Source organism: Mirounga leonina, unplaced genomic scaffold (genome assembly GCF_011800145.1).
Source record: "Mirounga leonina isolate KUSES-001 unplaced genomic scaffold, KU_Mleo_1.0 Mir_127, whole genome shotgun sequence".
Lineage (NCBI taxonomy): Eukaryota > Metazoa > Chordata > Mammalia > Carnivora > Phocidae > Mirounga > Mirounga leonina.
Window position 1 is genome coordinate 2,863,442 of NW_023270316.1, and position 19,763 is coordinate 2,883,204.

At 53.5% G+C, this 19,763-nt stretch overlaps 1 protein-coding gene across 2 annotated transcripts in view; it reads left to right on the forward strand.

Moving 5' to 3' along the window:
* Positions 1-19,763, forward strand: part of COL4A1 (collagen type IV alpha 1 chain) — a 134,938-nt gene that overhangs the window by 104,332 nt on the left and 10,843 nt on the right. For both annotated transcript variants that reach the window (XM_035003054.1, XM_035003055.1), the window contains 22 exons: positions 345-513; positions 3,282-3,374; positions 3,463-3,567; positions 5,349-5,446; positions 6,372-6,522; positions 7,193-7,306; positions 8,011-8,178; positions 8,267-8,356; positions 9,176-9,328; positions 9,483-9,581; positions 9,700-9,789; positions 10,770-10,909; positions 11,339-11,465; positions 11,558-11,638; positions 12,046-12,144; positions 13,189-13,239; positions 14,470-14,655; positions 15,189-15,322; positions 16,371-16,443; positions 17,216-17,287; positions 18,320-18,448; positions 19,412-19,510. In XM_035003054.1, the coding sequence (XP_034858945.1) occupies positions 345-513; positions 3,282-3,374; positions 3,463-3,567; positions 5,349-5,446; positions 6,372-6,522; positions 7,193-7,306; positions 8,011-8,178; positions 8,267-8,356; positions 9,176-9,328; positions 9,483-9,581; positions 9,700-9,789; positions 10,770-10,909; positions 11,339-11,465; positions 11,558-11,638; positions 12,046-12,144; positions 13,189-13,239; positions 14,470-14,655; positions 15,189-15,322; positions 16,371-16,443; positions 17,216-17,287; positions 18,320-18,448; positions 19,412-19,510 (2,521 nt within the window). The remainder of the gene's footprint in view (positions 1-344; positions 514-3,281; positions 3,375-3,462; positions 3,568-5,348; positions 5,447-6,371; positions 6,523-7,192; positions 7,307-8,010; positions 8,179-8,266; positions 8,357-9,175; positions 9,329-9,482; positions 9,582-9,699; positions 9,790-10,769; positions 10,910-11,338; positions 11,466-11,557; positions 11,639-12,045; positions 12,145-13,188; positions 13,240-14,469; positions 14,656-15,188; positions 15,323-16,370; positions 16,444-17,215; positions 17,288-18,319; positions 18,449-19,411; positions 19,511-19,763) is intronic.

Sequence of the window (19,763 nt, forward strand, 5' to 3'; positions counted from 1 at the left end):
CATGGATATCTTCTGGCGCCTATGTGTTGGATGTTCGCATGTCAGATGGGACGTGAAGTTTAGAGTTAGTGGCCTGCAAGTTACCCTTGAAAAGACAGTTCCAGATACAAATACTTCGCTCTGTGAAGGGTGTCCTTGTGTGGGAAGGGAGGGTGCCTGCCCAGCATAGACAGGAATGCTGTGTCATTTATTAACTGCCAGTTGACCTTTGTAGAGGGGGAAGTCAATAAATAGCATAAGCCAGTTAAACTCTGATACTTATTTACTACAGATGGTGGAGGGATGTGAGATGAACACATGTTGGTATGTCTGCTGATAACGTTTCTTTTCTCTTTGCGTGTCAGGGTTCAGTAGGATTGAAAGGAGAGCGTGGACCCCCTGGGGGAGTTGGATTCCCCGGCAGTCGAGGTGACATCGGCCCTCCTGGGCCTCCAGGGTTTGGCCCTATTGGCCCTGTTGGTGACAAAGGACAAGCGGGTTTTCCGGGGACCCCTGGATCCCCAGGCCAGCCAGGTGAGGCCCGAGGACCTCAGGTGCACAGAGCACTGGGCTCCACGACGTGGGGACAGGAGTCTGGTGTCCATTCTTACAGGAGGTGGCCTGGCCTGGGCCCCACTGTAGCGATACCGTACCTTGTGGCCTCATGTGTAAGAAGGGCCCAGTGATGTGTAGAATCTGGCTGCAAAGCATCTGAATTGATAGATGCTTTTTCTTCTCACGAGGATGCAGTGCTTTCCAGTTCAAGTGGGCCTTCTCTGTGGAAGGGATACCAACATGAGCTTGTTTTTTTTCTCTTTACCTATTTTCTTTGTCTCCCTGGTGAACAGTCCACATGGGCTTCTGTATATTCCAAGCTGGGTAGTCTCACCTCTCCACGGATGGGCAGGTGCCTATGGGCTGATTCTGGGTGGTCTTTGCCTCACCGTTGCTGTTCAGTGAGGGGCTGGCTTCGGTCACTTGTGCACCGTGTCTCCGTTGGGCCTGTGTGCCCAGTGGCGGGGTGGCGGCAGCCAGATAGGCGTGGCCCTGCCCTCCCGGTGCGCACTGCTGGGGGTTTGGCAGAGCACGTGGTGCGAGGCCGACACGAGGCTTTCCCACGGACACGCTCACTCCCCCTTCGCGCCCTGCGTGTTATCAGGGATGGTAGTGGTCATGGGGTGGCCCCTGGCCTGGCACACGGCAGGCTCCCAGGTGCAGGTCGTGGAATATGCTTCAGGCTAGAAACCGATCACTCCCGTCGTTCCCTGGCCCCCTACCCTCCCCGGGCTGCAAGAGCAGAGGCCAGGAAGGGCTTGGGCACCGAGGAGGGAAGGAAGAGTGCAGGGCTAAGAAATGTCCTAGAAATCCTAAAAATGAACAGAAGGACTTCGGGTGATTACAGTTGTGTGACTGGTAAAGCTTGAACCACATAATAAGTAGCTGTGTGACCAAGCTAGGGAGGAATTAGATGACATACTTGGGGGAACACGTTCCAGGACCCCCGTGGAAGCCTGCAGCCAGGACAGTACTGAACCCCGCATACGCTAGGTTTCTCCTGTGCATACAGACCTGTGACAAAGTTAAAATGTAAATGAGGGCTGGGAAGAGATTACCAAGAACAACCAGGAGCAAAATAGAGCACTTATAACCACACAGTGTAATGAACGTCGTGTGGATGTGTGTGTGTCTCACAATATACCTTCTCGTCCTGTGCCCATCCTTCTTGTGACGAGGGGACGTGACAGAGTGTCTCCGTGGTGAGGTGACGTGAGGTGAATGACGCGAGCACATATGCAGCGTCCAGTTACCGTGGACCTCCTGAGCCACGCCACGGTTGACCGCGGGGAAACTGAGACACACACAGTGGAACCGTTGATGGGGGGGTGGCGACTGCGTGGCCTTTGTGCTCACTGATCCGCCGATTCTGTCACAAGCCATATATCCAGCCCAGGTTTTATCAGTTCCTATCCCACCGGGAACCATTACTTGCTTATGACATGATAGTGTCCAATTTATAAGCTCTTCTGCATAGGGCACGGTAGCCTGTCTTTGTTGGAAGTGCAAGCACCACGCCCTACTGTATTTCTTACTATCATTCTTGTTGGTTGTATGGCTCATGACTACCTAGCACCCAGTTATGACTCCCTTGATCATTGTTTGTGGCTTAGCAAGGATCCCAGAAATGTTTCTTTGGTGACTCCTTTGGGGGCAGAGAAATACTGGGTTTGACCTAGGAAGACACCCCCCCGCCCATCTTGGAAAAGGGGCCTGTGATCTCTTCCCCATAGTTCCTGACTCCAAAATCAGCATCTCAAGTGTTCTTTGGATCTGAAAATTTGCAGAACCATAAAAAGGAATCAGGCACTTCTTGGCCAGAAACTGCCTTCAGAAAGACCAACTGGGGCACACACAGATGCATCCTAGCAGGAAGGGAAGGAAGAAGGTTCCTGAAGGAGGTGTTGACAGTGCTGATGGTCAGCTGTCTGCATTCTGTAGACTTGCTTGGCCATCCAGACTCAGGCAGCTTCTGGATTAGAAACGCAGGCTTCTTTGATCTGCCAGAGCCGTGTTTACTCTGGTGACATTAAAGGCTTGTTCCCAGGGTGGAACTGATAGCAAGTATGTGTTGGGGTCAGTCGGTTGGCATTTCTCAGAGTCTGCAGCGAAAGAATGTGTTGGCCGTTCCTGGGAAGCCCCATATGTCTCGCATTCGTATAGGGTGTGTGGAGAGTCCGTGCACACATCTTGGAGGTGACCCCTTTGGTCTTGTCCCGGCAGCTAAATCCTGACCCCCAGGGGTCTCCCAGGCACGAGCGCTTGGGGCTGGGCTGCTCCAGAGGGCACACGGCTGTCCAGCTACATGCTTGCGGGTTGTGCTGATCACCCACTTAGCACGTCCCACCAGATGACCGTAATTTAGGGCTGCCTCAAAGCAACGTAGAATTGGTGTTGTCTGATAAATTGAGGGAGAACGCTAAAATTAGGCAGGCTAATTAAGAAATTACTCAGGGTCATCTCATTTCTTGTTGTTACAGATTTTCTAGCTTTTTGGGACTCTTACTGTGGACTCTTAGGGAATTCATGTGTCAAATATCTAGGTCCTTTTGGCTATAAATTTTGGGGAAAAGAGGAAGAGCTCTCTGTGAAAGATTCTAGAAAAGTAAAGGTAGGAAGTGGAGGTATGCAGGTGGGGCTGCTCTGTAGGTAGGCAGTGTGCTGGGGACAGGACATGGGCTCGCTCGCTGCGTCCTCACTCAGGATGGGATGTAGGCTCTCATACCGTGTCTTTGCTCTTCCCCTAGGTCCCAAGGGTGAAGCAGGAAAAGTTGTGCCCCTACCTGGTCCCCCTGGAGCACAAGGACTTCCAGGATCCCCAGGCTTCTCAGGGCCACAAGGTATTTTTAACGCTCTCGTTTGCCTGGAGTTACGCTTGGAACAATGACAGGTTTTTCTCTCACTGACTATTGGTCTTGCTCACAACAGGTGACCGAGGTTTTCCTGGAACCCCAGGAAGGCCAGGCCTCCCGGGAGAGAAGGGCACTGTCGGCCAGCCCGGAATCGGATTTCCAGGGCCCCCCGGCCCCAAAGGTAAACCTGCAGGACAAGCCAGCCCCTGAGTGGGGCCGTTGCTCTGCCCATGGCCCATTTGGGCCCCGGCCGTCGCATCCGTTCCCTGGTTGGTTGGCACTGAGGGCCGTGGCCATTCTGTTCATTCCCATGAATCCTAGGGGAGAGGAGGCAATGCAAGTAAACACACTGTTTGAGTTGGTGACTTGCCCTTCAGGGGAGCTTGCGGAAATCTGGATGATAGCGAATGCAGTCACTGAGGCGGTGGGTTGGCCGGGAGGGGTTGAGACGTCAGGACCCGGCAGCTGCCCAGGGAGCTGGCAGAAGCTGCATTTCAGGGTGTTCTCCTCATCAGTGCGGGGGATGCGCAGAGCAGCTGGGCCCCGTGCCAGGCTGGGTGTGGGTCAGCGGGAAGGGAGCTGGGGAACATGAGGGAGGAGGCTTCACTCTCAGGGGGAGAGGGCCCCCACACCGCAGAGCCTGGGTCTGCATGGGGTGCTGACATGTTAGAACCAGAACTTCTTTCTGGAAACAGTAAGGTGGTCAGGAGGACAGTTTGACTGCTTCTGTTCCTTTTGTGGGTCTGTCTTCCTGTGGGTGGGCCCTGACGTAGACTTGCCGTTGTGGACCTCGGTCCAGGACTGAGCAGGCGCTGTGTGCAATAAGGGACATCTCTTCCTGCTCGGGCCGGCGTCCTGACCCCAGTTTTCCTGGCCGTGTGTGCAACCTAGTGGAAAGAGCTCTCGAGGCTCCTAGCTTCCCGTCCAGAGGCTCAGCCTGTGTCACACCTGCTGGCAGAGTTACGGGCCTGCACACCCCTCCAGGTGCTGCATTGCACCCACACACGCACGTGGCCACGTCTCTCCGGCTTACGGGGCAGAAGGCCCTCGGTGACCCTCCCAGTTGACAGGGACAGTGCTGAGGCCTTCTGCCTGTTCCCGAGCCCCACCCTCTCCCCTGTGAGCACCATAGCGCCATCCTGAGAGGTAGAAGAGTTAGCTGGTAGGGTCTCCTTGTTGGAGGCTGGCTGCCCACTCAGAGCGGCTTGGTGATGCGCACACTGGTGGGCGGTTAGGTCCACTCTCTGACGAGACCCCTCAGTACCACAGCCCCGCAGCACGTGTGACCTCTGCATACGTACAGATCACCGCGCGTCGCGGACCTCTGCATCCCACAGGGGGACCTTCATGCACAGTCGAGCCATGGGGTAGCTGCTAGCCCCCTGGGCCTTTTAGGGCTGGGGCCCAGTCTCTAAGTGCCCCACGCGCCTTTGGCGTGGTGCAGCCGCGTTCAAGAACCCATGGCCTGCAGCGGCGCTGCTCACACCAGGGCGTCTGGGACTCCCGGGGCGTCTTGTGAAAATGTGGGTGGGCTCCAGTGGATCTGGGTGGGCTCTCGAACAGGCGGCAGGGCTGCCCTGAGCGGTGGCACGCTCGGAGCCGCGGAGTGGGAGGGCCACCCGAGGCTGCCTGTGCCACGGTGGTCTTTGTTTTGTTTGGGGGGTGGGACAGGAGGAAAAGCTGGGTGGAAGGAAGGGGAGAGGGGACGGTGGGAGAGAGACAGGGAGGGCAGCAGGCACAGCACGTGGTCCAGGGCACCCAGGCTGCCCCAGTGGGCACCGGTGGTTCCCCCGACGGCGAGCGAGGCCCCACGCTCTTCTTAGAACCACCTCGAAGGGCTCTTTGTGGTTGGCCAGTTCAGTTCAGTTGCTCAGTCCAGGGACGTCTGAGCAAGTGTGAGGGAGGCGAGGAAAGGGGGGAATAGCTTTAGTACATTGGTGGTTTTGTGACTCTTCCTAACAGGTGTTGATGGCTTACCTGGAGACGTGGGACCTCCTGGGAGTCCGGGTCGCCCGGGATTTAACGGCTTACCTGGCAACCCGGGTGTGCCCGGCCAAAAGGTGGGTGCTGAGTGCTCTCTGGATTGCTGTTTCCTCATCCTTATTATTAATTAGACCCATAAAATGTGGCTTATTAGTGTCACGGCATATGTTGGATCAGCATGCTTTGTTGGTTAAAGAAATAGCACAGAGTAGAAAGGAAGAAAGTGCTGGTACGTGGTAGTTGATGTTTTGAGGGAATCGTTTGTTCCAGTTTTCAGAGTACATGCTTACCTGTGTGTGTAGCGCATCTCAGGGTCCAGGGTGGGCCTTCCTGGGAGTGGCAGGAGAAGGCTGCGTGCAAGCCACCTGGGAGAGCCTACTTTTACTGACATGCTGGCCCAGTAATTCTTTGTGGCAGGGGCTGCCTGGGATATGGTGGGGCTTCAGCCGCCCCCTCCGTGGCCTCTATCCACAGATACCAGAGGAACACCCTGCGTTCACCCCCAGTCATGGCAACCAAAACTATCTCTGGACATTACCAAATGTCACCCAGGGGGCGGGGGAATGGCCCCAGTTGGGGACCCCTGGGCTCGTGTGACTTCGGGACTCTCCTTGCCTCAAACATCCCTCTGCCTTTTGCTGATACTTGAAATTCTGCTCAGCAAATATAGCTGACCAGGGGACAGATATTTTCCTGTTCTGATTATAAGGAAGGGAAGTGAAATTGCTAGAAGGCATCATGTGAAATGGGAGAAAGGGCCAAGGGCAGTAGTTTCACTTTGCCAATGAAAGGCTAGCCTGGCCTGTTCCCTTTCTATTGGGAGGGCAGGTAGAAGCTGTGGGTATCAGGCAGGTGCACACAGGCAGGTAGAGGCTGTGGGTATTGGGCAGGTGTGCATGGGCAGGTAGCTTGGTCCTTACTGACTGTCTGCACCTGCACCCTGGGCTTGAGTTCATGGGCTATGCTGGTGAACTGGCTTTTCCTTGCTTCGGGAATTTCCAGGGAGAGCCGGGCATTGGTCTACCAGGACTCAAAGGATTGCCGGGTCTTCCCGGCATTCCCGGCACACCTGGAGAGAAGGGGAACATCGGAGGAGCAGGCGTTCCTGGAGAGCATGGTGCTATCGGCCCCCCAGGCCTTCAGGGAATCAGAGGTAACTTTTTTTCTTAAGATTTTTATTGGGGCGCCTGGGTGGCTCAATCGTTAAGTGTCTGCCTTCGGCTCAGGTCATGATCCCAAGGTCCTGGGATCGAGCCTCGCATCGGGCTCCCTGCTCAGCGGGAAGCCTGCTTCTCCCTCTCCCACTCCCCCTGCTTATGTTCCCTCTCTCGCTGTGGCTCTCTCTGTCAAATAAATAAATAAAATCTTAAAAAACAACAACAACAAAGAAGATTTTTATTTATTTATTTAGAGAGTGAGAGAGAGAGCGTGAGCAGGGGGAGGAGCAGAGGGAGAGGGAGAATCTCAAGCAGACTCCTCACTGAGCGGGGAGCCCAATGTGGGGCTCGATTTCACGACCCTGAGATCATGACCTGAGCCGAAATCCAGAGTCAGACGCTTAACCAACTGAGCCACCCGAGGCCCCGAGGTGACTTCTTACAGACAAGTCTAGACGGCGGCAGGGGCTGGGGCCTGTTTATTTGGTGTACGCAGAGAGCCCCTGTCACGTGCTCTGTAAATGTGTGTTGAGTGAATGACGGAAAGCATAGGAGGTTAGACCTTACGGTATTGTGTTGTTGTGGTTTATCGTGTGGGTGGGTAGTGTATGCTGTGAGACATGCAATGGTCTGTATGCAGTTTATCTACAATTTCTTCCCATCCAGGTGACCCAGGACCGCCTGGATTACAAGGTCCCAAAGGAGCTCCGGGAGCTCCTGGAATTGGCCCCCCCGGAGCGATGGGCCCCCCTGGAGGACAGGGACCACCAGGATCCTCAGGTGATGGGACATTCTTCCACAATTACTGCTTCCCCAAAGCATGCTGATGGAGGGGACGGGCCGTCAGGAGTCTGCGTAAAGTGGGGATTAGTGCTCCCTTGCGAATAAGAGGGGGAAAGGACGATTCTGCTTTGTGGAAACTGGTCTGATGTTCACTTAAATGAAGGGTTGTAGGCGTCTTTCTTTTCCTCCCACTGAGCTTGGTTTACCTGCCAGAGATGTATATTCAGTGACATTTTCATTTACTTAAAATGACTGGCATCTCCATCTTACTTTCCCGTGGGGTGGGGGAGGTTAGTAAGTTGTGGGTCCCATAAACTGGCCCATAGCTAGGAGCTGCCTTTGCCTTTAGTGACCAGTCCCGGAAGTGAGACAGTGCTGGTGGGCTGACAAGACGATCCCCAAACATGGTTGAAAAGCAGCTAGCGTGGGGTGCGAACGCTGCGGACAGGCCTGTGGCTGGTGGCAGTGGAGGCTGCTGCCCACTGATGGCAGAGGGGAGGGCTTGGTCTCCGGGCCTTGTCCCCGCAGGACCGCCCCATGGCTCTAGATGCCGCCACCTGGGACGGTGGGAGCATCCCGGCCCCCAGCACGGCACGCGCGCTCACGTGCCTCCTGCAGAAAGCTCCAGCTGAGCCCGGGGGGGTGCCCCGCAGGGCTCCCTGCAGATCCTGCTAACTGCTCTCGCTCTTCACCCCCCTCAGGCCCTCCTGGAGTGAAAGGAGAGAAGGGCTTTCCCGGATTTCCAGGCCTGGACATGCCAGGTCCCAAAGGAGATAAAGGGTCCCAAGGGCTGCCTGGCCTGACGGGACAGTCGGGGCTCCCTGGTCTCCCTGGACAGCAGGGCACACCTGGGGTTCCTGGGTTTCCAGGTAAATGATTTGTGAACTCCGGCCCCCTGTCTGTTTGTGACCTGTAGCATCTGCAGTCAGCATTCACTGTCCTTCTGTCTGGCCACAGGTCCCAAGGGAGAGATGGGCGTCATGGGGACCCCGGGGCAGCCTGGCTCACCGGGACCAGCGGGCCTGCCAGGATTACCAGGAGAGAAAGGTAGGGAGTGGGCAGCTCTAGCAGAGCCCGTCTTGTGTCCATGTCTCTGTGTTTCTTGGAAACTCTTGAGTGGTTGTAGGTCTTATTTCCTTGCAAGAGGCAAAGGAAAGAAGTCAAGAAGGTCAGGCAAGGGTTGGGGAGACTCCCTCCTCCGGTGGGAACTCCTGGTGGGCTGTGCATGTGGGAGCAGGGGCTGTGCTCTGCCCAAAACCAAACAAGAGACAGGTTTTCAGCTGTTCCTTATTGGGATGTTGGAGTTGGTTTGTTTTTATAGGATTGGTGGGATCTGCAGTCCTGCAAGGTCACAGGAACTGAGACCTTAGAATCAAATTAGCAAACTGGGCAAATTTATAAGTCTTCATTTTTATTTCTTACCTTGTTGTTTGAAATTGGTCCAAAATATGTTTTTTTTTTTTTTAACAAATTGACTTTGTGAGACATAGAAATGGTCATTTGTTTAGTAGAACAAGAGAATTCCCGTTTTATTGTTTTGTATCGAATTGAGGGGCACCGTGAACAGACATGGTGAAGGTCCTTAGGAAAGAGGAAAGGTGTAAAGTATTTAAACCGGTAATAAGCAGAGTCACAAATACGGTAGAGTCATTAGCAAATACTAAATTGTAAAAAATGGCTTTATTGCTTATTTCCTGGGGCCAGATTCTTCTGGTAGCTCAGACGCTCGCCACGCCCTGCTCCTTTGTGCTGCGTGTGGCTAGGCGGCGAGTTCTTCCTCCCTCCTTCCGCAGAAGGAGTGCCACACAGTGTCGCTGCCTCTGAGGCCTTGGCCACACTTCACCGGTGCTTGTCTTTCCTCTGCAGGGGACCACGGCTTCCCGGGCTCCTCGGGGCCCAGGGGAGACCCTGGCTTCAAGGGGGACAAAGGAGATGTGGGTCTCCCCGGCAAGCCTGGCTCCATGGATAAGGTGGACATGGGCAGCATGAAGGGTCAGAAGGGAGACCAAGGAGAGAAAGGTGACTGGATGAGGGGTCCGGTGGGGGGTAGAGCTGCATGTCTGACCAGGGCTGTAGCTCTGCACCAGTAATATCAACCCAACCTGTGTTTCTGCAGCAGTTTGCCTTTTAAGCAGACGTGGGTCATCATCACTCTTTTTTCTGTGACGTGCAGGACAGACTGGACCAACTGGTGATAAAGGATCCCGGGGAGACCCTGGAACCCCGGGAGTACCTGGAAAGGACGGGCAGGCGGGGCATCCTGGGCAGCCAGGTATGCAGTGAAGTTCAAGTCCACCGCACGGCGGGAGCTCGTGCTAAGGGTGCTCAGGGAATGTCACCCAGCACTGTTCATTGGCATTAACCTGCCGGGTTTTTCTCTGTTACCCTAGGACCTAAAGGTGACCCAGGCATAGGTGGAACCCCGGGTGCTCCAGGACTCCCTGGACCCAAAGGATCGGTTGGTGGCATGGGCCTGCCAGGTACATTGGATTCAGATAAGGTGTCTTCTTTCTAAAGAAAAGAACGCGCCAGGGCTGGTGGGACAGGACTGTAGGAGGATGTACATTGACCCGAGGGTGTAATCCAGTCTTTGACCCCAATGCACGTCTTCAGTTCTGTATGGTCTCATGCCTCAGGATCAGTGGCACTTGGCTGACACAGCGACCACTGCTAAAAAAAAGAAAATCACAATTCAATAAAATAAAACATGGGCTGTCTGCCGTCACCTTTCGATTACCTCCAGGTGACTGTCCACCTGGCCACCATGTCCCCCGTGCAGTCCGGGCCAGCCGCTAGCGCCCTCTGGTTCCTCTACCCCAACCCTGAACTGGCCCCAACCCCGCCTGGCGCATTCACTCCCGTGAGGAGGCGGGTGAGAGGTGGAAAGCGCGGGCCTCAGGTGGGTCCGTGGCTAGTGCCTCTCGGAATCCGCGGGGAAGGGAGAGCCGAGGCAGGAGGCCGGCCCCTCTAGCCCCCCCTATGCCTTCACGAGGCGCCTGATCACCCCCATTTGACATAGAGACATCTAGCTCGCTGTTTACTACACCTGTTTGTAAGTAGGTCTCGGTACCAGCATACGTTACGAAACTAGGTATGCATTTACTCTTATGATGGCCCGCCTCACGACCCTCTGATTCTTCGGGGTAATGTGCATTGATTGTAGAATAAGGAACATAAAAGCCCTTTGTTATACTGCTGCCAAAGCAAATATGCTGAGGAGTTCATGTATTTCTTCTCTCTCTCTGTGAAATGGTGGTCTCTAGAAGACAGGACAGACGCTTCCTAGCGTGGCAGTTACGTGCTGTGGGCAACTGGCATCTGCCTGCATAACTAAGAGATTGATAAATGAAGGGAAACATGTTCTTTTACCTCCTTCTTGCAGGCCGTCAAAGTGCTTTTTTATTTTGAATATTAGCACCTGCTAAGCACACATTCAAGTTTCAGTTGTCTGTGTTTATAGGAACACCGGGAGAAAAAGGTGTGCCTGGAATCCCCGGCCCACAGGGCGTCCCTGGCTTACCCGGGGAGAAAGGAGCCAAAGGAGAGAAAGGGCAGGTGGGCCTACCTGGCATTGGAATTCCGGGCCGTCCTGGGGACAAGGTAACAGCCCCCTGCTTGGAAACCTCCCCTGCCCCCCATCTGAGCAGCTCAGCACATTAACTTACTCGTAACACAGAACAGTGTCCCCCGACTTACTCTGAGTTGTCCCTCTTGCCTTCTGTCCACCACCCCTTCCTTGGGAAGGGTCTAGAGGCTGTTGGAGAGGCAGGGTAGCAAGCTCTCACGAGCTGGAAAGGAAGGGTGAGGAAGACCATGAAGAGTAGAAACAGATAACTGGCTCTTTTGCTCTGGGTTTCCCGTTTGTCCTCGTTTTTCGGATGTGGACTTTGACTCTTTGTTAGAAAGCTGGAAATGGGATTCTCCAGTGCAACATAATGGTACCAAAATGCGTACTGTTATCCAGAAGGGGCCCCCAGACTTTTGTCTGGGGACAGATGTAAAATGCATGGGCCCATTGTCTACTCACAGGGAGATCAAGGGGTCGCAGGCTTTCCGGGGAGTCCTGGAGAGAAAGGAGAAAAAGGCAGCGCTGGTATCCCAGGGGTCCCTGGCTCCCCAGGCCCCAAAGGCTCGCCAGGGAGTGTCGGCTATCCAGGTAGGTGAGCCGGGCCCCCTCCCGAGCTTGGGTTTGAAGATGACGGGAAGACTCAAACTGATGGCATTCTGGTGTCTTTTGTTTCCCATTAGGAAGCCCCGGATTGCCTGGAGAAAAAGGTGACAAAGGTCTCCCGGGATCGGATGGCATTCCTGGCATCAAAGGAGAAGCAGGTAGAGACCACTTTTTCGAATGCAGACGGGCCATCGAGGCTGGGAGTTTCCCTCCCTCGAGGTGGCGCATCGTGAACCCCAGAATGTCCCCGGGTGACCCAGCCCTCCTCGTTTCAGATGAACAAACTGAATGTAGGGGACTCACGGGGTCTTTCTGAGGTCTGGCCACCAGTTAGGAGCTAGAACCAAGGTCGCAGAGCTGGCGGTACAGCTAGGTCCAGTTGGTTCTAGAGGTTCTAGAATCGGTTTGTGTGTCAGTGTGGGAGTGTGATGTACGTGTCTCGGGGACGCCAGGTGTGCTGGGGGAAACGGCTCCCTGGAGGAAGGTCACCTGAGGGTCTTGCATGCAGAGCAGGTGCCGTAAGAGTGTCCGTGCCTGACTGACTGATGTGACTCTTCTCTCTGAGGTCTTCCTGGGAGTCCTGGCCCCACGGGCCCAGCTGGCCAGAAAGGGGAGCCCGGCAGTGACGGAATCCCGGGGTCGGCGGGAGAGAAGGGTGAAGCAGGTATGTTCAGCTTCTGCTCCCTTTCAGGACGAGCTGCTCCCTGCGGTCAACAGGTCTCAGACTTCCGGACCGTGCTAAGTGACTGGGGCTGGGCACAAAGTGGCACCTACCCCATGCGTTTGAACCCCATGTTTGAACACTGGTGTGGACAAGGGGAGAGGCCTGGATAAGAAGAGGGGCAGGGGGCGTGCATTTCTTCTAGCAGCAGTCACGGGCTCCTGCCCTGAGCTCCCAGTGGCGCGTGAGAGAGACACCCAGAAACAGCCGAGGCTCTCCCTCCCGAGCCTGGCATTTCCCCCTTTAGAGAGGTGGTCCTGGGGACATTGCCGGTCCCCCGCATCTGCTCCTGTCACTCATGGGCTGCCGGCTCCGACAGTGGGAATCACGTACATGGTAGTACTCGTGTGTAGCAAGAGGGTGACCCCGAGTCGGGGACCCACTTGGGGAATGTTGCTGGAGAGGGGCATCCAGGGGGTTTCCTGCGGTCAGGGCTGACCTCTTGCTAAAGTTCATTGTTTCATTTTATACACCTTACGTTTATATTGCGTGCGTTCATTTTCTTATAACAATAATTCATGAAATGCCTCCACACCTGCTTTCCCCCACTTCCATCTTCCTTCGAGCCCCTTGCTCACGTGTGTGGGCTTTCCAGTGTTTCCTGTCCGGAACGTCTCTGACTCTCTCTGCCTCCCCCTAGAACGGCTGTTAGTTGGATGGTCGTCTGAGAAAAGCCAGTTTGTTAGTCTCTAGACGGGAGGAGAAAATACGTACTTACTTTTGTACAGACCATTTCTACTAAATGCCGTAACGGTTCTGTGCTGACAGGTACTTAAGACAAGTGCTAAATGATCCATACCCAGTCCAGGGCCTCTCAGCACAACCGTGGGAATGGGATTTTTCTCTCACATGTGGGGTGAACTGATTTCCACATATCCTATAAAGAGCATATGGTATTGGCACACAGAGTTGACGGTGTTTAGTGCTGGACCTGCAGATCAACTATTTTAGGAAATGTGGATGTGACTTCTTACCCTTAACTTACAGGTCTGCCCGGGAGAGGATTCCCAGGGTTTCCAGGAGCCAAAGGAGAGAAAGGTAACATTTGCGAAACAGAGCGGGTCTCACGGTTGCGAGGAGGCCGTGGGCAGGGGTGACAGATGCCAGCTCTGGGTTGGTCTCGTCTGTGCCTGCTCCTGGCCCCCGACAAACCACCATCTGGTGCACTGTCATTGTCTTCTGAAAAAGCAAGACAAGAATCACAAGGAGGGGCCTGCTGTCAGTTTTGGCGATGACTCTGTTTCATTCCTTTCTTACTTTTTCTTAAGAACCTTGAAATCATCCTAGAATTTTGGTATTTAATTAGCAAGTTTGGAGTAATATGGTGGAGACTACACATGCAGGGATTTTTTTCCCCTATAAGTTCTTACCTTAAAAAACTTTAAAAACAGTTTACTACCGTGTTTCTCTCATTGACATACAATAAACTACACAGATGTAGAGGGTGCCATTTGGTAAGTCTTGGTACATGTACACACGTGCAGAAGTACCCCCACATTCAAGACAGTGAACACTTCCATCACCCCAAGTCTCCTAGGCTGCTTTGTCATCCCCAGCTTGCCCTTCCTGCCCCCAGTGCCATCCCATCACCGCCCACTGGTCTGTCTTCTGGCACTGTGGATTAGCTTGCATTTTCTAGAGTTTTGTATTGACAGAATCCTCTGTATTTTACTCTTTTTAGTGAGACTTTGTTTGCACAGCATAATTAGTTTGAGAGTCACTGGTGTGGCGGCTTGTACCAGTCGTTCCCTCCTGTTTCTTGCTGAGTAGTGTTCCGTGGTGTGGCTGTAACAAGCCCTTCATCTAGCAGCACGCTTGCTTGCACTCACTCTGAGCTTGCATTCCAGTGGCTTTGTGGCAAAACACTTCCTTTAAAAAGTATAAAGAGAGGCGCCTGAGAGGCTCAGTCAGTTAAGCATCTGCCTTCAGCTTAGGTCATGATCCTGGGGTCTTGGGATCGAGTCCCGCATCGGGCTCCCTGCCTTTGAGCCCCTTGCTCACTTGTGTGGGTTTCAATAAATAAATAAAATCTTTTAAAAAATGTTAAAAGCATCAAGAATGACAGCTGGGCTCTTGTATTCTAAGCTTACTCTTCTCCAGGTCGACCATGGCTGGAGTCTGGTGTGTTACTTAGTAAAGCAGGGAGAGGGCACATAGCTCTGTCGTCCCCCCCATGCCTTCCGGAAGCCGCTCCCTCCTTGTCCCTGTACCGTGGTTTCTCTTCTCCCCTGCCTTTCACCACCATCTCAAACTGTTGTTGTTGTTTAGGTTCAAAGGGTGACGTGGGTTTCCCAGGACAAGCCGGGAGTCCAGGCATCCCCGGATCCAAAGGAGAGCAAGGATTCATGGGTCCCCCGGGGCCGCAAGGACAGCCGGGCTTACCTGGAGCTCCGGGCCACGCTGTGGAGGGGCCCAAAGGAGACCGGGGCCCACAGGGTCAGCCTGGCCTGCCAGGTAAGGGTGTCTCAGCAGGGTCAGAGCCGGGACCGACCACAGAAGGCACGAACACGCACGAGTGTGAAAGTGATGGAAGTACTTCAGTCCTCAGTGGAGTTTTTCACTTAGAAGTTTGCAGCATTGATTGCAGCTCCAAACTGCTTCAGATATTTGGGGACCCTTGTTGTTTGGCCTCTGCTGGGTCACTCCCCCCCTGCTCCAGGTCCTCTCTGTCAAGGAGTTCAGTAGATGTGATAAGTGATTAGAGGTAGACTAGACGTTCCTGGGGGAGACTGGGGCACAGATGTGACCCGTGCTGGCTTTTCACCCGGTGGCATCCTGGGGCGACTGTGTGGCGGGGTTGTTTGCTGCGGTTGGGGTGCCATCAAGCAGATTCTCCCTTCTAGGACCGGTGGGATTTCCGCAGGCTCCCACAGCGCCCTACAGTGTTGTTGTCCGGGGCGGGGGGCAGTTGGGTGGAGATGCCAAGCCCACCTGTCCATTAAATCACCCTCTAACCCCAAACATGCGACTTTCGTGTCTCCCATTAGGGCTTCCAGGACCTGTGGGGCCTCCGGGGCTCCCTGGGCTTGATGGCCTCAAAGGTGACAAAGGAAACCCGGGCTGGCCGGGGACTCCCGGAGTTCCAGGGCCCAAGGGAGAGCCAGGATTCCAAGGCCTGCCTGTGAGTTGTCCGTATGTCCCGTCTTGTGTGGGAACAGGGTCACAGGGCCGTGCGTGTGTGTACAGGGCTGTTTCACTCTTGAATCCTCTCTGGAGGGGCTGCTGCTTGTTGTTGGTCATCCGCCATCTTGCCTGACACCACAGTAGCTTACGAGTACAACATTCTTTGCATCTAGTTTTACAAGACCCGCCCCGGGGGATTGTAATCCCCATTGCTGGGGATTGCAGCTCAGTGCCTGTGCTGGAAATCTGGGTACACCCTTGATGCAGACAGCAGGCTTCAGTAAGAGAAGTGCGCTCCCTATTTCTGGTGCCATGAGTGGCTGGCCGTGTCCACGTACCTGTCGACGTGTGTGTACGCACATCTGTGTTTGTGCATGTTTTCACTGTGACGCTTTCTTAAATAAGCAAAGAAACAAATAATACGTGAGAAACCGTATGACTTATTTACACTGAGGAGTGTGAGGAGGAAATATTTTGAAATAGCCAGAAAATGAGATAATATGTTTAAAATACATGAGTGATGCCATATTTGTAAAGAAAAACAGTCCTCCTTTGGTTATGTGTTTCCTTCTCTCCATATTTAAAATCCCTTTTCAGATAACATATCAAGCTAATTCTAAAGAAAATGCATTATGCCTGAGTGTTTGGGGGAAAGTTTCCATACGGTAGTTCAGTGCTGAAAGGTTGATATGTCACGGTGACATGTGCTCAGGAAGGCCCAGGTGTGTCCACGGCACCGTGCTGTGGCCTGGGGATGGCAGGACGCATGGCGTGCACCTGCTCTGGGAACTGACTGTGTAGATGGACAAGGGGAGGAGGCACCGTGAAGGAAGCAAGTTGTCCCAACTTCCAGCTCCCTAGTATAGACGCGCATAGAGATTTTGTCTTTCTTTTTATGTCACTCAAGAAAGCACAGGGCACTGTTTGTTCACAGAGCTCCTTTGCAGAACGCTGAGGTCCTGCCCCAGGCCCCTGACTAGCAGGTTACTTGAGAGACTTACCACCTCCTGAGCATTTCCCGGCTGACATTCTCCTTGTGTGTCTAGGGGATTGGTGGCTCGCCAGGGATCACAGGTTCTAAGGGTGACATGGGGCCTCCAGGAGTGCCAGGATTTCAAGGTAAGACCATAAAGAAGGTGCTGCTTGGAGGCAGAACCTGACCACTGGCCCTTTCGGCCTGATTACGGTGCAAGACACTGTTCTCCCAGTTAAACATGCTATTTCGTGCTATGGCACCCTGATTTCTATCACCCTATGAATGGCTGTAGAAAGACACTCTGCATGTTCTTATTAAGAATCAGTGGATCATTTGCATCTCGATCATTTGTATTATCAGTAAGAAATCATGGATTTGGGGCATTCAATAATTTATTAACGTATTAAGCGAACATTTATTGGGTGCCTCTCAGCTCCCAGGCGCTGTGAGTTTTACTGCTGAATCTGATACATATGAATGCCAGGTGAATAAAACAAGTTCTCAGCCTGCAGGCATCTTGGGGTCTATTTGGGGACATGTGTGCACCAGATTGTGGCCAAAAACAGGATCATGTGCCCCTCCACTATTTGTGATCATTTTATAGTTTGTTGTAGGTTTGGAAAAATGTGACTTCTAGGTTCTAGAAAGAAGAGTTTCATGAAAAGTTTTATATAGCTGACCAGAAGTAATGTTCTTTTCTTCCCTGAGAACAAACTGGAAATGTGTTCACTGTATGTGTGTATGCATGTATACATGGGTATTCCTGTACGTAGGTATGTGTGTATGCGGACACACATGAAATGGGCACACGTGTGTGCACATGTGTAGGTATGTGTGTGTGCCTGCGTGCGTGTATACAACCGTACTTGCATGTAGTTGGGAATTCTGTGCAGACGATGTTCTTCTTTCCTCCAGGTCAGAAAGGCCTCCCTGGCCTGCAGGGAGTGAAGGGGGATCAAGGTGACCAGGGCTTCCCCGGAAGTAAAGGTAGGAGCGTTTGCTGTGCTCGCTGGGCCTTGCTGGTGCTTTGAATGCACGGAATTAGGGAGTTTGGTTTTACAGACGTGAGAGGCTTGAGTATCATTAGGAAACAGTTGATTAAAAATTCTTTGGTAGCTTGTCAGGACATTTTTATGACGTGTCTTGAAAGTCAGGCTCCTTAAATCTAGGAGGTAAATCCGGAGAGAGTAGGACAGACTCAAGATTCACAGCCCACAGGCTCCGGAGGCAAGCAGCCCAGCCACTTAGCTGTCCTAGGGAGGAGCTCGGTCTTGCATGGACAGGCTGCATGGGGGCCGGGCGGCAAGGAGCTCTGCACAGGGAAGACTCTTCCTCGGCTTCTCCACCATCGCAGTGTGTGGCGGCTCCCACGCCCCAAGGCATTTTCGGGGAGAAAACAGCATCCCGTTCTAGCTTCTGCGGGGCCGACCATATCTGCAGGGCCGTGTTTAATTTTCAAAATCATGCTTCAGGAGAGAGACTGAGCAGTGCAATGTCAGGAACAAAAGAAATGGGGAAGGTGTGTGGAGGGCAGGAGAGGCCTGGGGGCTGGGGCCGACTCAGCCTCTGCGGACTCTGGAGCTGCTCCTCATCTTTCAAGGGCTGTCATGCAGAAGGGTTAACTTTATGCGTCATTGGAAAATGAAGGCCCATGCTTGGAATGTACCTACAGCCGATTTCAGAGACTATAGGAAGAGCCCTTCTGATTGCATACATTGCAGCCCTCTGGGTGCGGGTGGGCTCCCTGGGAGGGACGGAGCTTCGCCTGCTGGGCCTGTGTAGGTGAGGGCCGCATGGTGGTTGTCGGGGATTCCAGAACCGAGCGGCCAGTTTATACTAATGACCCCCAGCCTGAGGATTCAGGATTTTGTGTTAAATAGTAGAAGTATGCACGTGACTTGTATTTTTGATACTGACCGGATTCTGAGAAATGTTGTGTTTGGATTGGGTTTCACATTGGGCTCTTCTCCCGTGAGCATTGACAGTGGAATTGATCATTGGCACCTCTGATTTCTGCAGGCCTTCCCGGCCCCCCGGGTCCCCCGGGACCCTACGATGTCATCAAAGGGGAGCCAGGGCTTCCTGGTCCTGAGGGTCCCGCAGGTCTGAAGGGGCTCCCGGGGCCTCCAGGCCCCAAAGGACAGCAAGGTAAGAGTAGCCGAGCTACGAAGGGGAGGTGTGGGGGTCGGGGGGAACCAGTGGGCTTTCCTCCTCACGCATGTGTCTCAAACCGGGGCCTCTGGGTGGTGAGTGTATAGACACGTATTTGAATATGACTTTCTTACTTTCCTTCAATGGAATCAAAACCTAGTGAAGTTTTTGAGGGGACTGAAAAAGCCAGGACAAAATACAGGAGAAGCTGGAGGAATGTACAGTTCAACACATCTGTGCTCACTGGGGAACCCATGGGCTGCAGACACAGAGATCGCCTTTCCCAGCGAGAAGATAAGGGATGGCGGGAGGCGTCAGTCTAGAACCTCAAGAATGGGCCCTGACAGTGGCCCAGAGGCCCCAGCCAGCCGGCATTTCGTGCCTGGGGTTCCCAGACACCTGACCCAGAACTTTATGAACACTCCCTATTGCAAGAGCTACCGGTGAGGGTGGGTGGACAGTAAAGGAGAAGGAAAACTCTACAGTTGAGAGGAGGCATCCATGAAAATTTAAGTTTAAACTCTCTGCGAGTAAAGGGTGCACATGAAAACAAAAGCCTATCCATGTGGGTATACCTGTTGCATAAGAATTACTTGAGGCTTGGGAATATGGCCTGGGGGAGATACTTGAGAACACGAAAATGTGTCACAGCCCTGCCTTTCCCCCCAGAAACTGCCTTTCCCCACACCATGCTCCAGACAATAGGAGCGAGCAGCCAGGGGCGCTCTGGATCAGATGGTGGAGCCTGTCGCCGGCAAATGCTGGTTTGGCTACCACCCCGGGGGTTGTGAACAAGGCATCGTGGGAAGGGCTCCTGGCTTCCGGCAGAACTTTCTCACTGCAGCTGAGGGTCTTAGGCTGCCCGGCCAGGAGGCTAAAAACACACTCCAAAAGGGAAGAAAAAGCCACAGCCTGTGGCGCTCCAGGACCAGGTCGTGAATTCCTTGCCCTTTCCTGCAGGTGTGACAGGATCCGTGGGCTTACCTGGACCGCCCGGTGTTCCTGGTTTTGACGGCGCCCCTGGCCAGAAAGGAGAGACCGGACCCTTCGGCCCTCCTGGTAGGTTTCCTCCTGACCCAGTCGCCCTCCACCTGCATCCTTCGGTTCGAAGTGTGCGGAAACGTGCACAGTGGAATTGAAAACGTTACTTGGCAGATTTCCGAAGAAGTCTGGTTTCTGTTTTTGGGTTTTGTTTTTTTTTTTAATTTGTTTAGAGGAAATAAGGTCTTACAGAGGAGCTAAAGGGCTGTCATTTTTTCTGTGTGGAGAGACAGATGTTGAAGCAGCGTACTGTTTCCAGGTGTTGTTGAAA